The sequence below is a fragment of the Cajanus cajan genome, chromosome 10, assembly GCF_000230855.2.
Source record: "Cajanus cajan strain Asha chromosome 10, NIPB_CcT2T_4, whole genome shotgun sequence".
In the NCBI taxonomy this organism is placed as follows: Eukaryota; Viridiplantae; Streptophyta; class Magnoliopsida; order Fabales; family Fabaceae; genus Cajanus; species Cajanus cajan.
Genome location: NC_138526.1, coordinates 33,088,143 through 33,105,166, shown reverse-complemented (window position 1 = coordinate 33,105,166; position 17,024 = coordinate 33,088,143). Strand labels below are relative to the sequence as shown.

At 30.8% G+C, this 17,024-nt stretch overlaps 3 protein-coding genes across 7 annotated transcripts; 2 read left to right on the top strand and 1 right to left on the bottom strand.

Annotated features, from left to right (window-relative positions):
- Positions 1–2,575: 2,575 nt before the first annotated feature.
- LSM8 (Small nuclear ribonucleoprotein family protein) lies at positions 2,576–7,943 on the top strand. Of its 5 annotated transcripts, XM_020377831.3 has the most exons (7): positions 2,591–2,725; positions 3,847–3,905; positions 4,312–4,386; positions 4,586–4,626; positions 4,726–4,800; positions 7,521–7,573; positions 7,683–7,943. In XM_020377831.3, exons 3-7 carry the CDS (start codon positions 4,350–4,352, stop codon positions 7,771–7,773), a joined length of 297 nt encoding a protein of 98 aa, XP_020233420.1. In that variant the 5' UTR covers positions 2,591–2,725; positions 3,847–3,905; positions 4,312–4,349; the 3' UTR covers positions 7,774–7,943. The 5 variants fall into 5 exon arrangements, with proteins under 5 accessions (XP_020233419.1, XP_020233421.1, XP_020233420.1 ...); XM_020377830.3 differs by lacking the exon at positions 3,847–3,905 and having other exon boundaries at positions 2,576–2,725; XM_020377832.3 differs by lacking the exon at positions 3,847–3,905 and having other exon boundaries at positions 2,589–2,725; positions 4,303–4,386.
- A 2,594-nt stretch (positions 7,944–10,537) lies between these two features.
- SMP1 (seed maturation protein) lies at positions 10,538–11,102 on the bottom strand. Its single transcript, XM_020377829.3, has one exon. It carries the CDS (start codon positions 11,060–11,062, stop codon positions 10,739–10,741), a length of 324 nt encoding a protein of 107 aa, XP_020233418.1. The 5' UTR covers positions 11,063–11,102; the 3' UTR covers positions 10,538–10,738.
- Positions 11,103–12,577: 1,475 nt separating this feature from the next.
- On the top strand, positions 12,578–14,966 carry LOC109813601 (thaumatin-like protein 1). The gene is made up of 2 exons (XM_020377820.3): positions 12,578–13,806; positions 14,081–14,966. Exons 1-2 carry the CDS (start codon positions 13,539–13,541, stop codon positions 14,491–14,493), a joined length of 681 nt encoding a protein of 226 aa, XP_020233409.1. The 5' UTR covers positions 12,578–13,538; the 3' UTR covers positions 14,494–14,966.
- The last annotated feature ends 2,058 nt before the right edge of the window (positions 14,967–17,024 follow it).

Sequence of the window (17,024 nt, the reverse complement as noted above, 5' to 3'; positions counted from 1 at the left end):
CCATCATAGCGATCGAGGTGGAGAGGCTTCCACCCCTGAGGGAGGGGTGTCTCCATGATGCCGTCCACAAAGGGATGATGGCGGAAGGTTGCTTGACCCCCTGTGACATGAGTTGGGGCTTTGCTGACTTCATGGACCGATTTGTTCGTCGGAACATGAGACCGATGCGTGGCAGGTCGTGGAGTCGGTGCCCTAGTCGCAGTTCGGGGCTGAGAGACCGAGTGCCCTTCTTCCTCATGGAGGTTGCTCGCCTCACGAGGATGATCAGAGGGGCGCCGAGGGAGCTGGGCGCGAATTCGCTCGTTTTCAGCGCGTAACGCCGCTAGATCTGCTTCATTGGCAGTCCTCATCGCAGCTAGGTCGGTTTCGTGCTGGGCACGCATGTTTCGCAGATCAGCGTCGTGTTGCTGCCGCATCTGTTCAACCTGGTCGATCAGTCTCCTCAATGTGGCTTCGTTGTCCATGGTAGTTGAGTGGTTTGCGTCGTCTGTTGCGTGTCTGCTATGGCTTCTGGTGAATACCATAAGCGTGGCCGATAAGAGCTGTCTTGATCGGCCCCACGGTGGGCGCCAAATGTTCTTACCGGAAATATGCTGTGGAGCTGATCCGCCAGGTAAGATTGGTGAGCCTCCTTCACTGGTACGCTTGTGTTCCAAGATGGGAGTGGTACCTGCAAAAGAGACTCCGATGCTAAAGTTAGTGTTTGTGGGAGTATCAGTCTCGTATAAGTAATGCACGTACCTTAGTGTGAATTAGGGTTGCTTTGGGCCCTGGGCCTGAGATAAGATATGATAAGATTAGATGATGAATCTCGTCTGGAGCGAGATCCCTTGAGATCAGTTATGATCTACTTGGATAGCGAGCCGATGTCGCCTAGCGCGTGTCCGAGGTCACTCCGCGCTGTGATGTCGAGCTCAAGCTCGGCATAACGGTACGGATAGTACAGAACTTAATATTGTTGTTTTTAAATTTATGACGTTGAAGTGTTATTAATTAAATTTTATTTTTATTTTTATGTGTTATACAAAATTAAATATATAATATTATTATCATGTGATTTTGCAATATATCCGGTATATTATGATTCCTACAATGGGATAAAAAGAAGTTTTTTTTATTGATTTTATACAAAATAATCCACAAGTAACTTCCCACGAATGCATTTGTAGGTAAGTTTCTCATCGATAAGTTCATAGATTAATTTTTGTTGATAAATGGTAACTTCCCATGTCAGGTAAGCCATAAAAATGTTTAAAGATTTTAAAGTTGTTAATGGATAAACTACCATGTAAGTTACATCATAAAAAGTGAAGGATATTCTCGAGTGATTAATTTTCTAGACCTAAGACTAGTTTGTCAAATGAGAGATGAATGATGGTTTCTCAGCAGAAAATCATTTAATGATAGAGTTTGATGAGTAGATATCATTCAAAGAATGACCCAAAAGATGATATCCTCCACACATTCAATCAATATTCAATCAATATGCGGTTCATGAGTTCCTTTTTTACTTCATTAGGAATCCTAGTAGTTAATATATTATAGTTCCAAGACCCATAAATGTGTAAGTCACAAATACAAACAACAGTGTATTTAATATGCACAATAGGGGCAAGATGACAAAGGTAATCATTATCTAGCCATTTATCACCCATTTATCATACTAAAGACTTTTTTTTTTTCCAATCGAGTTTGAAACCAAGCTTGATATGATCCATGACTTTGGTGGTAGAATTTCGAGTATATGAGACACCTTGAACAATATTTGCTTGAAGAATGGAGACTCCTTTCAAGTATTGAGCGCCAAACATACAAACCCAAATCTCTTTCTCATGCATAAAGTTTCATATATGCTTGCTAGGTAAAAAATTGTTGACAAAACGAGCTGGATGAACTCCTAGACCTCTTGAACTTTATGAAAAGTAGTTATATCCCGATTACCCCAATGACAATGATTATTCCCCATAAAACCGTCTAATAGTAGAGTCAATTTTATCACAAATGCTTTTTGAAAATCGTAAATTATACATAATTTAAAAGCTATTTTGTTACTTAAAACCTAAAATCATTATTTAAAATCAAGACTTGCATAACATTTTTCATATTAAACACAATTTTTATAACTTTAAGAAACAAATCAAGTTAAAAAGCACAAAGGATTAAAAAATGTCACTTTTTCATAATTGAAAATTTTATTTATTTTTTAAACTATAACTATTGTATGAAGTATTTTTTTATAACTAGTATTCATCGAAAGATTTAGCTGATCACTTTTAATAAGATATTCCTTTTCAACCATGTTTTTTCTATTCATAATTAAAAATAAAAATGTCACATTTTTTTTGACTTGAGACTTTAATTTTCTTTTATAATTATAATATTAATATAAAATATTTACAATTAAAAATAATGACTACTCTACACGGTACACAAAATGAATATTTCAGTTGCAACTGATGTTATTTCATCAAATTTTCTTGATTTGAGGTTTAAATTTGGTGTATGGAAAATAGAATTCTATATTAAAAAAAAAAAAAGAATTCGATATTTTTTTCATTACATAAATGAATATTTGTTTTGTATCTCATTAGTATAGAGACATCTCGCGTTTTGTTAAAAGAAGAATTAGGCATTGGTCCTAAACCCTCGAATTACTGAACTGGGTTACGTTCCTCTTCCTCGTTGCAGCGTCTACCCTCTGCGATCCACCCTTGTTCTTCGAAAGGTAAGCTTCGAGTTCTACGTCAAACTACAACCCATTTCTGACCATAATTAAGAAAACAACAACCTGTTTTCGTTGTTTGATTGCAAGATTATCTATCCAAAAAAAAAAAGTTTTGAGTAATAGGGTTTGGTGTTGCATCAATACTTATGAGACTGGTTTTTCACTAATTGGGGTCAGGGGGATAGTGTGAGAAATTAGAGAAAAGATAATAGAAGAACATCTTCATTATGTTCCTGCTGTTGTACAATTTTGATAGGGTTAACCGAAAATGTTAGGTTTACTGTAACAAGTCCCACATCGGGGAGGTCTCCTTACCAGGGAGTCCTTATAAGGCGGGAGGTTCTCCAACCTCTTGGGCCGGCTTTTGAGGGATGGTTCCCCTCCTTAGCCTTATGCTCGTTACAATGGTGCTCTCGTTGAGAGCCAGCCAAATCGAGAAGGGCTACCCACGGAGGGTTCTGACCATCGGAGGGTTCTGACCGGACGAGAGTTCCGAGTGAAGTACCGATGAGTTAAGTACCGTGGAGTGCAGCCATCGAGGACGCTGGCTTTCGAAGGGGGTGGTAATGTAACAAGTCCCACATCGGGGAGGTCTCCTTACCAGGGAGTCCTTATAAGGCGGGAGGTTCTCCAACCTCTTGGGCCGGCTTTTGAGGGATGGTTCCCCTCCTTAGCCTTATGCTCGTTACAATTACAATGGTGCTCTCGTTGAGAGCCAGCCAAATCGAGAAGGGCTACCCACGGAGGGTTCTGACCATCGGAGGGTTCTGACCGGACGAGAGTTCCGAGTGAAGTACCGATGAGTTAAGTACCGTGGAGTGCAGCCATCGAGGACGCTGGCTTTCGAAGGGGGTGGTAATGTAACAAGTCCCACATCGGGGAGGTCTCCTTACCAGGGAGTCCTTATAAGGCGGGAGGTTCTCCAACCTCTTGGGCCGGCTTTTGAGGGATGGTTCCCCTCCTTAGCCTTATGCTCGTTACAATTACATTGATTATATTACGGGATTAACTGAGGATTTTATTAACAATGAATTGTAACTCTGGCATTATAGGTTTCTGATGATCTTACACTTACTTGTCCTGAACCAACTTGTTGACTCGTTTTTTGTGTTATTCAACAGTGGTTGCTCTTGGGATTATATGCTAAATGTTGATCTTTGTTCGTGGGATATGTTTTGTTGTGAGTTACTCTAGGTTTCTAACAATCTTACACAGAGCAACTTTATGTACTCATTTTCTGATGTTATTACAATTTTGTGCTTTTAGGGTTGATAAGGTTTGTTTTATTTTTGCCTTTTTCAAATAAGAGGGGTGGCGTTTGTCCGAAAATTTTCAGATGTGTATTGAAATAAGTTATATGAGTGAGATCTTGTTAGTAATCTTTCATCAACATTTTTATTTTTCTGTCTAATTATAATTGTTCATATTTTTTTTATGCAACCGTTATGTCAAAGTACTGGTATAATCCTGCTGTTGAAGCTAATGCTTGATTTATTTGTGAGTTGTGACATTGTATTTCTGATCTAACTGATTTAATGTACATTTGTGTTGTTTTAATTAGTGTTTTGACAGTGAAGTTTATACAGGTTTGAGAACAAGTGTGTTAGCTATCTAGAGACGCAAGATGTCAGCTGGTCCTGGACTTGAGTCTCTTGTAGATCGTAAGCCATCTGTGAATATTTATGTTTTGCTTTGATGTTTGGTTTTCTATACATAGTTATATTTGTACTTATTTCTGGAAATTATTTAAGTTAATGAAGCATTTAAAACTAATTCTCCATCAAATTGTTGTTCTGTGAGATATGCTTTAAATCAGGCTAGTAGTTGCTATTTCTTACTGAATCTTTTGGTTGTTGACAGAGACAATTTCAGTCATTACAAATGATGGACGAAATATAGTGGTGAGCTTTTGTATATGAACAAAATTAGCTCTAGAAAATTTGTAGTGTGTTACTAAGTGTAATTGCACTAACATCTAATTACAATCCCACTTTGTTCAGGGAGTCCTCAAAGGTTTTGACCAGGCGACAAATATAATTCTTGATGAGTCCCATGAACGAGTTTATTCTACAAAGGTATGATGAAATTATGCAACTGCAGAAAAATTCCTTCAATGATTAATGAGTCATAGCTTAAACGAATATAATATTTATATTTAGCCTTTAGGCTTGGCTCCTCTAAAAGGAACATTCTCACTTTTTCATTATAATGTTCTTAAAATATTTAATATAGAACACATAAAACATATCCCTCTTGCCTACTTGTTCTCTCTATTAGATGACAAGCAAGGCTAGGATGCAGCATTAGATTCTGGCATTCTGCATAAGTCACAGGCAAGATCCATGTCTTCTATGCTTAATGTTAGTTATAGTGTTATTAAAATCGTGATTTAACGAGTTAAATCGCACGACTCTACATCTCAAGGAAGGGGTTCCATGCTAAATTGGAGATAGGTTGCTGGGAGGTAGGATCGTAGCAAAATTGCGATTTTTCTCACAAAAATGTATAATTGTCAATTCCCAATGATGTTGCAAAACCTAAAAATATAATTCCTCCCCAATTGAGAAACACTCATTCGCCACATGATCCTATTTCCTTTTCCATTTGCAACCTCTTTGCTGCCATTGAAGCAGCTGAATATCAAAGCTGCACTGTCACCACTAACCTGCCTTAGGAGACAACACTGAGCCATGTTCCGCATGAAGTCATCTAGGGATAAATTTAAGAAAGGATTAGGGTTTAGAGAATTGGGCCAATGGGCCCAACGTTTCAAGTTTTTGTCTTTTTTTTTTTTCCATTAAGTCTGTTAGGCCTTTTTTGAATTAAGTTTAATTTCTTTTAATTGTTTTTGAAATTAGTATAGCATATAATGTACTAAATGTAATAACAAAAAATTAAATAATTATAATAATAAAGAAATAAAATAAATTATGTAAAACATAACACTGACATATATTTAATAAACTAAATAATAGTAAATTCAAAAACTAAATAAAACGCAACATATAATTATAAATTTTAATTCTATTAATCTATTATAAAATTCTGATGATGAACTTTTGGTTTAAATTTGTTTAATATTATGATTTATTGATTATTTTCTTTATCTATGTTATTTTTTATTTATATGCATTATAAGCATTTTAGGCAGAAGTGTAGGATGTTACGATGCGAATTACGATCTTCGAGTTATGAGTTTTTACCTCCTTTCCAATCTTAGGTAAAATCTTGATTTTAACAACCTTGGTTAGTTACATCTGAGTCTGGGAGGCATTTGTCTATGATTAAGAAAGACCATTTGTTGTGAAATTGGTTTTGTAATCCCAACAACATCAATAGCCTCATCTTACTAGGAGAGGTCGATTTCATGGAATACAGTAAGTCATTGGGATTGGTTAGAAACCAAATTTTCAAATGTGCTATTGAATATTGATCATGAGACCCCTTTAATTAATTTCCTCCAATGTTCTTTTTGGTCTTCCTCTACCCCTTTTTACAGGGCTATAAATCATCTGATATACTTTGTTCATCAGTGCCTCTAGTAGCCTTCTTTGAACATGTCTAAACCACCTTAACTACTTTTGTCTTTTTTTTTCCTCAATGGGCGTCATACCAATATCTTCTCGTATAATTTTGTATCCATTTTAACATTCTCATTTTTACTAGTGTTACTCACATTTTTACCAGAGTATAGCTGATCGTACAGTAATACAATAAGACTTCGTTTTGAACTTGGTAGGTACTTTGCAGTCATAAATAACCTTCATCCCCAAATGTCTTTCTCCATTTTAACCTTGAGCTTGTATCTTGTATGTAACATCATTAGTTTTTCCATCATTTTGTAATGTTAATCACAAGTACTTTAACTTAGAAATTTTGTGATATGGCATCTCCAATTTTTACCTCCCAAGTCATTTTACTTTTATTTCTTGTTAAAATAGAATGTTTATAGATATTCACCCTTCTAGTTGAGCGAAAACCCTTTGGCTCTATGATCCCAACTCCCAAAAATCAAACTACTTTTTTGTACTTTAGAAGTTCTAAATTTTCGTTCATTTGATTGAAGAAATTTTACTGTCTTTGTATATAATCAATGTTTGCACTGATATTTTTGTCCATTTGATTGATATTTGTATGCTATTATTTCTACTTGTATCTGGAAAATTTTTTCTGCAATATTTGTCTGTCTCTGCAATGGCTGTAGCACTGTTTTTTTATTTTGTATTGTGCTCCTCTATTTTGTATTATAGATATCCTCCATCTTGTTCTCCATTATTGGATCCTTGAAAGCAAGTGACTATGTTTAAGGGGAATTAGAGTGCAAAAAATGTGAAGTGGAACAGGAACTGTTAGATTAACGATTAGAGTAAAATGAACTAAAGCCTTTTGGTTTTGGGGTCACAAAGTCTATTGCTTGATTGGTTGCATCTCCTGATGCCCCATCGTGGCTTTGCTAATGGTGTAAACAGATGGAATCAGTTGGGACCGTGGAGAGGGATAATCTTCATATATCTGTATATATCTGTACATTTTTAAAAAATTAATGAAATTATAATAAAAAGTTCTGATCACAGCCATTAAGACATCGGACCGTAAAGATGTGTTTACTTCCTCTAAAGCCACTGTTCACTTTTGGATTGTTGTACTAGTAATTATCAATTCTTTGTTAATTTTGAATCTTTACTTCATTTAAATTTTGTATTAACTGCAGACTTTTCCTTGAAAGTGACGGTTTAAGTCTTGCACAATTTTTCTATCTTCCTGATGTCATCATAATTCTTGTTTCCAACTACAGGAAGGTGTGCAACAACTAGTTCTAGGTCTGTACATCATCAGGGGCGACAACATGTATGTCCCTATACTCCATCACCTCTCAATTTGTGTATCATATAGATTTCACATTGTTGCACAACTTTTATACCCTAAAACCTGTATGGTTCCCCTTTGGTCATTGCAGAAGCGTTGTTGGTGAACTTGATGAAGATCTGGATTCTAGTCTGGATTTGTCAAAACTCAGAGCTCATCCCTTGAAACCTGTAATCCATTGAGATGAAATACCATGTATTGGCGGAAACAATCTTGAGTTTTGCGACATTATATACTAGAGGACGCTGTGAAACTGTCTAAGAATATGCAGACACCATAATATTTCAAATATTCTGATACTGTTAGCATGCAAGTCTTGTCAAACAAATGAATGCAACAAATTCTGCGACTATCTGACGTGAAGAAACTATCTTCTATGGCCACTATTATACATATATAAATGTTTCTTAGTAGGGGTGCGTGCTCATGGGTAGGTTATTTATTTAAATAATCTAACCATTACCATTTAATAACTATATCTATAAATAGTTATGATAACTTAATCATAACCAGTTATGATTTAGAATAACCTGTTTTAAATTTTTAATAACCGGTTATATAATCGATTATATTTTTAAAACAGTTATATAACTGGTTTTAAAGGAAAAAAATAAAAGACTAATTTTATATTTAATATACTTTTACAATAGTTTTATATATTAACAATCTTTGTAAAATAAACTAGCAGAAAATGGTATTTCTTGTCTTTGTAAATTTTATGTAAAGTATAAAAAGAAAACAAATTTGAAGATAAATATGTGAGTAATTAACAATTACAGAGTGTGAAGAGTTTTGGGTGGAGTTTTGAAGGATATGAGATGTTTGAAAATTAAAATTACAAAGAGAAAAAAATTAAATAAAAACTATGGAAGAGAAACTAATGTTTTGGAAATTAAGAGTAAAACCATTAATAGAATATGTATCTTAAAAAGATGTATTGACCTAATTAATTAGTATGATAATATAGATTAAAATAGTTATTTTGAATGAGTGTTTTTAAAAATTATTTTCTAACGATAATGTTTTTAGTTATTTTTCTTTAATAAGATTTTTTTTGAAAATTTTAAATTAGTGTTTCTAATTTATTATTTTTAATTTATACATTAAATTTTAATATTTTTAAATAAATTATCAATAATTAAAATACTTTTTATATTTATTTAAAATTATTTAAAATTAATATTATTTATATGTTAAAAATTATTTATTATAAATTTTATAATGTTCATTAATTTAAAAATTAATTTTTTTTAAATTGTAAAAATGATTTTGGTCATAACCGGTTACGATATATAACTGATTTTGAAATAATAAACTAAAATCGGTTATAAAAGAATAGTTACAAAAAAAAATAGTTATAGTTAATAATCACTTAAAATATGATTAATTTTTATAATTATTTTTTAAAATAACTAGTTATTATAAAAATTGGTTAATTATAGTTAATTTAGTTATAGCTAATAATCACTTAATATATGATTAATTTTTATAATATTTTTAAATAACCAATTATTATGAAACTAGTTAATTATAACTTCAGTTAATTTTTTTATAACTTTTTTTTATCACCACTTCTTAGGTTTATCGGATGGCTACAGGACATCTTCCAACAAAATGCATTTATTATTATTATTATTATTAAAAAAAGTACTCTATGTTTTGGTTTTGTTAGTATTATAGAATGTAGAAGTTACAAAATATAGTTTATTTTTAAAAATAATAATTTTTATTTAAGTTAATTAAGTAAAATTATAAAGTTATTATCTACTATGTATAATTATCATAATACATAAAGAATAAAATTGTCTTAAAATATATGCATGAAAATGATTAAAAAAAATTTAATTTTATATATTGTTATAGATTATTATTAGGGGATTAAATAATTTTCTCTCTATATTTTATTTCATAAAAATAATTTAAAAATGATTAAATATTTAAATTTTTTATATATTATTATAGGTTATTATTATTATTAATGTTTAGTTTTCCTTGACACTTTTATAATAGAGTATTATATAAGCTAATGAGCCCACTCAAACAATAGAGTAAAAAGTAAAAACAATTGGTGGAGGGTATGCTTCCATTTGAAGGACTTCCCAATCACAAAAGAAGGTTCGACCGACCCTCGCGTAACCAGACTTAAAACAGTAATCAACAGCCTAAACTGTAACATCATCTCATAATACCTAATAACTTCATAAAACTCCCATCCACTGTTCAGAAGTATGGAACAAACTTAAATGCATGTCATCTCTCAAAGGAATAATTGCATGTCATTCAGACTGTTGGTGATGAGAACATTGAAGACAGACCCATGAATGCTGAAGTGAAGGTAACAGAGCTGGTTCCCATTATTGCTTCACCACATGCACGAACAATGTAATTAAAAACAAAAATTTCTATTAAAAGAAATGTAGCCAAACTTAACACAAAATGTATGTTTCGAAGCTTATCGTAAGCAAATAATGCTGGCTTCATACACCTCAAAACATATCCTTAAGCAAAGGAAACCCAACACTGTATTTAGAAGGAGAAAAAAAAAGTGATTAGGAGAGAAAAACTCATTAGTCTAGTTATGGAGATTAGTCCATAAGATACATGGAGATTAGTGTATCGATAAGGTCATATAAATACTTCGTAGTCATGAAAATACTTTGTAAATAATATCTTCATACAGATAATATAGTTAAAAAAATATAATATATTTATATTTAAATATAATATATATCAATAATATAGTTAAAAAAATTATAACATTTATTTATATTTATAATTTATGATAAATTTTAGTTATATATTAAATATTTAGCTTATACAAATAGGCTAAAATAATAATTATATTAAAATATGGAATCTAACCGAAATTGAGTCAAAATTAGGAGATGAGAGGGACCATGTGGTTTCGTTTCATTTTTCAACCCCTTGAAAAGATGGCAACATTAATTTCTAAACAAATTTTCTACTTTATTAGGAAAAGTGGGGTGAAGAAAAACTTAGGTATACAAGATAAGTCATGTCATGACTCATATTAGGGAAAACCATAACACAAGAAATTAACAACACAAGAGTAGACAAAAACAAACCTAAGAAGTGCACATACTTCATAAGGTTGTCTACACAATCATCATCATATGCCCTAAAATTTTAAGACTTATGACCCATTGTTGGAGGGTGCCCCTTCTGGGGCAATCGAGGTGGCCCAGTAGTGAATTCTTGTTGGTCACGTTGCAACTGAGATTGATTATCATTATGATCATTATGGCCACTAGTGTTTGAACCCATTGTTGTTGTGTGACCATGGCTCTTTGGAACATTGTGTGCACTTGCAAACATGTCAACTGGTTCAGATTCAGCAATTTTTCCTGCTTCGAGTGGCGTGCCATGCTTGTACGCCACTCTCAATGCTTCATCTTCGGAAAGCCTTGCTTGTGCTGTTCCATACTTTATGTCATCTTTGCTCTTGGCCATGATATTGTGAATGAAGATTTTGAACAAGGTGGTGAAATTCGTTGGATTTGTATTTATATGATCCAAAGGGTGTTGTGAATTTGTGATGCGTGGCTGCGATTTGCACGATTTGGTGACAAGTGTGTATGAGCATGGGTGAGGATGTTGTATGTGGTGACAAGTGGAACGTGTCACAAGTACCCACAATCAATGGGTTTGTTCTAGAGAAGGAAAAAAGATCATGGAGAAATGTTAGTACTTTAATTTTGGAAATTATTTAAAAGTCTTACTTATTAACTAAATTTGGTTTTTAATCAATTTTTTTTGTACTAATTAATTTTGGCAAACATGACATCATCACAATTTGTCATTAAAATATGTTATTGACACAACAAATAATAGCCTATATCAATATAAAATAATTAGTCTATTATGTATCCGCGAGCCTTAAAATATATAAAAATAAAAATAAGTTACACATGGTATGTATATTATATATAGACCTTTCAAAATCAATGGCTCTGGTAATTTGCTAAATGAAATAAGACATTTCACCCATGAAAAGTGATTCTAAATTTTTCTTAATTAAATATGTCCATGAAATTACTTAACCTTTATCTGTTTCATAACACACTCCTTTATAGATAAAGCATTTATCATTATATCTATAAGAAAAATGTTCTATACCAATCATGTTTGATAGGAATGTGAAATTTTTTTAAAATTAATTTAAATCGATCTATAACCAATTCAATCTATATTAAAAAATTCAATCGTTTTAATAAATAAAAAAGTTTAAATTAATTTATTTTATAAAATTAGTTAAATTATTTAATTTATTTTTATAAAATAGATCTGTTTGATTTAATTATTTAAAAAATTGATTTATATATAAATAAAAATATAAATAATCAATCTAATTTTAAAAAAAATTAATTTATATTTTAAAAAATCAAATTAATTTACTTTATAAAAAAATAGATCGTTAACTAATCTACTTTTATAAAAATATTCAGTTCGATTTTAATTTTTCAAACATCCAATCCAACATCCCTGATGCTTATCTGATCACTCTCACTAATACCCATATTTATAACACTTTCATTTATTTATTATTCTCTGTTGCGTAGATAATTTTCTCTGGTGCGCTGAACCAGGACTCATGCATATATTTTATCAGACTTTTTTTAAAAAAAAAAAAAAACATTCACTATAACAATTAATTTTACATGCAATTCTTTTTGTCTTCATGAAATCTGGCTAGTGGTGGTTTCGTGGCACTGAGATTTGATTTGAAGTTGGTCGTTTAAAGTGAGTTCAAACTTGAGACAAGGGCTAATTAAGTCTTGTATAAGATTACATAATAAAATCCCAGAAAAGTATCCTTTAATATTTACCAATTAATTGACTTAATGGATCAAGATAAAGTTTTTTATTGAACATTTTGTGAGTGATTGAGGCATGAGGATGGGGTTAATTATACTGGTTACTTCAGAATGAATCCATGGAATTTCTTGAAAGCAAAAGAAACATTAAAAAAAGTTGGAATGAAATGGTCCTACTCCTATCAGTGGATTATTGATTGATTAGTCACGCTGCCTTTTATTAAAAAATAGTTTAATGATGCTCTAAATTAGTTGTTAATTTAATAATAGAGATATAGTATAGAATTAAAGTATAGATTAAATAAATAATATCAAATGTCGATGGTTATTTTTAATCTGAGATTTAAGTCTAATAGGAAAATTTTGTTTTCAAAAATGATGTATCACGATTGAAACCTTTGTTAAGAGAATCAAAAAATTCATTTAGCATAAAATATCATGTAATATGGTGAATTAAGACTCAAATCTTCACAACAGTAAGTGTTTATATTCAGTGTCTATCAGTAGTTCAAACAGGAATGTCTCCGAAAAGTACACGTGGGAAAAAAAATACTAAAACAAGGATGCTTGTAAGAAAGAAAGGATACTAAAAATACTAAAATAAGGATACTTACATTTGATATTTGATAGTGATTTGAGTAAAATTCTCTTTTATGAATCATGCTTGTAAGAAAGAAAAAACAAGGATGCTTATTTCTGCAAAAGGTATCAATTTTATTGTTGAAGCTTATCAAAACACTCCTTGTATAAGACACAGGAAATGATTGAATCACACATGATCCATTAACCCATTCATTATATATATTGAGAGAAAATTCTAACTCTGCATGATACAACAACAAAGTCTTCCAAGTGGCAAAATCAAAAGCATTAACAAATGGAAGTCACTTCATTTTTTGTTCTCACCTTATCCACCCTTCTATCAGGCAAGTTTTAGTTTCAAGTTTTCAACCAATATTATATGTTTGATCTATATTTATATCTCTCATCAAGTCTTTTTTCTTCTATAGTTGTAAGGTGTATTTTGAGATAAAAGTTAATCTAATTAATAAAAGTCATCTTATAAATATATATTAATATTTAATTATCAATTTTAAAATACAATCATATCTATGGATGTAGGGGCATACACATCAACATTCACAATCACAAACAATTGTGCATTCACCATATGGCCAGCCACTCTCACAGGGGGTGGCACCTCACAGTTACCTTCAACTGGCTTTGAGCTAACCCCAAAAGCCTCATTCAATCTTGATGTGCCACCTCTATGGTCTGGCAGATTCTGGGCAAGGACTCATTGCTCAACAGACTCACATGGCAGATTCACTTGTGCCACTGGTGACTGTGGATCTCACCAAGTGCCATGCAATGGTGCAGGTGGTGATAGGTTCTTTTGTATTTGTATTTTATAGAGATATATTTTTAATCAGACAAATTTGATCTAAATTTATTCATGCATTCTTTATTTATATAGCAAATAACATTTCTCAAACAATACCATTTTTATCTAAAATATTAACTTTGGTTTTAATTATAAGTAATAATTATTAGTTTTTAAAATAGTTAAATTTCTTTTATATTTTTTATTTATTGTTAACTTTATTTTTTATATGTTGATTTATAACTAAAGATATTTAGATATTCTCAATAGGTGGCACCCCTCCAGTTTCTTTGGTGGAACTCAGTTTGGCTCCAAATAAGGAAGGACTAGACTTCTATGATGTTAGCCTTGTTGATGGCTTCAACCTGGCAGTGTCTGTGGCCCCAGAAGGGTGCAACACAACTAGCTGCCCTGCTGATGTGAACAGAATTTGTCCTCCAAATTTTGCTGTCAAGGGGTCTGATGGAAGTGTCATTGCTTGCAAGAGTGCATGTTTGGCATTGGAGCAACCTGAGTATTGTTGCACTGGACCCTTTGCTTCAGCTGATAAGTGCTCACCAACCCCTTATTCTATTGTTTTCAAGAATCAGTGCCCTCAGGCCTATAGCTATGCTTATGATGATAGGTCTAGCACTTTCACTTGCTCTGGGGGAGCAAACTATCACATCACGTTTTGCCCCTGAATCAAAATGGTGGGGGGGAAAACATCCATATTGTAATAACTGAACAAGCAAATTCATTGTGTTGTGTGATTGGAATTCATATATTTGTTTTATCTGCAGGGAAATGTTATAATTCTTTTATGCTTTGTTTGGATTTGAGGATGGAAAATGGGGAGTGGAAAAGGAGGGATTTGAAGGGAAAGTGAGTGGAAAGTGAGGTTGTTTAGATTAAGGAAAAGTGAATGGAAAGTGTAGAGAAAGTTTGTGAAAGTTTGTGAGTGAATTGATTGATGTGATAGATAAAAATAAAATTTTTAATTGATAATTATGTAAGATTACTATTTTGCCCTTAAGTTAAAAAAAAGTTTATAATTATTATAATTAAAAGATAAATATATAAATTTTAATTAAAAAAATTATAAAATATTAATTTCAAAATAATTTAATTTAAATATTTACTTTAAATTTAATGATAGATAAAAATTAAAAATTTAATAGATGAATATATAATTTACACTTTTACTCTTGTATTAAAAATGAGTATAATATTATTTATTGTAAATAATAATAATTACAATAAAATTATATTAATATGTATAATTTTTTAAAAAAATAATAAATAATGATAAGAATAATAATAAATATTAGAAAAAAAATAAGAATCATAATAAATAATAATGATACTAATTATAATAAATAATATTAATATTAATAAAAATGAAAAGTGTTATTATTTTAATTTTATAAATATGTATTACATTATTTTTTTTATATTTTCACATTTTGATGTCAATATTTAAATAATAGAAATTTTCTTAATATAAAAAGTGTACAATAAACCCTAAAAATAGATAAACGAACTTTAATATATATAAAAGTGAGAAGATAGAAATATTAATATTTAATTTTCATATTTAATTTATATATATAAATTAAATATTAAATATTAATATATATATATATATATATTAAATATTAAATATTTAATATATATATATATATATAAATTAAATATTAATATTAAATAATTATATTTAATTTAAGGTATTATATATTAAATATTAATATTATATATATATATGAAAAAGAGTATTAAATAATAATTATTTATTAAGTAATTAATGTGGCCAGAACGGCCCGTTCCAAAAGTGGAACGGCCCGTTCTGGACTCATTTCCTATCCCAAAATTTGTTACCCAGAACGGCCCGTTCCAAAATTGGAACGACCCGTTCCCAAATTGGAACGGCCCGTTCCCAAAGTGGAACGGCCCGTTCTGAGTACGCATATTACTCATAAAATTCATTTTTGGAACGGGCCGTTCTGGGTTCCACTGCAAGCAAAAATACCCCAGCATAATCGATTATGCTTATCGATTATGGCATTGCATCATCAATTATGCTCAGGCATAATTGATTATGCAATGCCATAATCGATTATGTGGCCAACCATAATCGATTATGCTTCCTTCGTATAATCGATTATGCATGCATTTCCTTCGTATAATCGATTATACATGCATGGGACAGGGGCATTTCTGAGTTTTCACAAATTCTACGTGACTTTCTTCTCCTTTCTTCGCTTTTGTGCGAGACGCGAACCACGCTTCTCTCCCCTTTTCTTCACCTTTTCGTCGTCGCAAATCACTAGAAACAAACAACAATTTTCTTCGCCTTTCCTTGCTCGTGAACAGTAAATCCCTGGAAACAAACACTACCTTAGTTGCAAGAACTGTTGGTTGTGACACTTCAATGGTATGAAATTGAAGTAGTATGTATAAAGTTTTAGATCCTACCATCATGCAATAAAAATAAATGTAAAATATTCCTTCTGATTTATATTATAAGTAAAAAAAAATTTAAATATAAACAAATTTTAACTATTTTTATAAATGATATTTTTACTAAAATGTATGTTCTTTTAGTTATATTATTTCTTTTAACATTTATTAAAGATAATTTAAAAATATATTATAAAATTAGTAAAATTAACATAAATAACTAATTTTTTTAATATACATAAAATTATTTTTTTTCTACTTCTTATAATAGAGAAGATAAGAAGTATATTTTGGTATCATCCTAATAAGTAATAAGCTTCAACTTGTATTGAAGTTGTTCAAAACCAATATCATTGTTGGCTTGCTCCGTTGTGTCTCGAAGATCAATTGATAAAAAAAATAATTAATTAATTGATCAGATTTAGGTGAAATAGAATTTGAGTTATATTTCATAATAAGCAATTACAATTAATTTATATTTCAATAATATATATTTATTAAATGTACATATAATTCTTAAGATAAAATTTTAATTTTAATTAAAAAATAACACCAACTGTAAATAAGAAATTACACATAAATTTAGTGGTTAATTAATAAGGTACCTTTAAATTAAAACATGGAGGAATACTTGTTATTTGTACAATAAATAGATTTTATACCTGTGTAAAACATAAACAAATAATGTATAAAGGTGAAAACTTTCTTCTTATATTTCTGTGTCAAAATCATTACATTATATAGAATGTCCTAGTCCTAATGATAAGAAGGAATA

Excerpts from the sequence above, each read along its gene's own strand:
- LOC109813601 (XM_020377820.3), top strand. The coding sequence starts at position 13,539 with ATGGATGTAGGGGCATACACATCAACATTCACAATCACAAACAATTGT. Across the intron at positions 13,807-14,080 it reads AGTGCCATGCAATGGTGCAG|GTGGCACCCCTCCAGTTTCT; the intron begins GTGGTGATAGGT and ends TATTCTCAATAG.
- SMP1 (XM_020377829.3), bottom strand. The coding sequence starts at position 11,062 with ATGGCCAAGAGCAAAGATGACATAAAGTATGGAACAGCACAAGCAAGG.
- LSM8 (XM_020377830.3), top strand. The coding sequence starts at position 4,350 with ATGTCAGCTGGTCCTGGACTTGAGTCTCTTGTAGATC. Across the intron at positions 4,627-4,725 it reads ATGATGGACGAAATATAGTG|GGAGTCCTCAAAGGTTTTGA; the intron begins GTGAGCTTTTGT and ends CACTTTGTTCAG. Across the intron at positions 4,801-7,520 it reads AACGAGTTTATTCTACAAAG|GAAGGTGTGCAACAACTAGT; the intron begins GTATGATGAAAT and ends TTCCAACTACAG.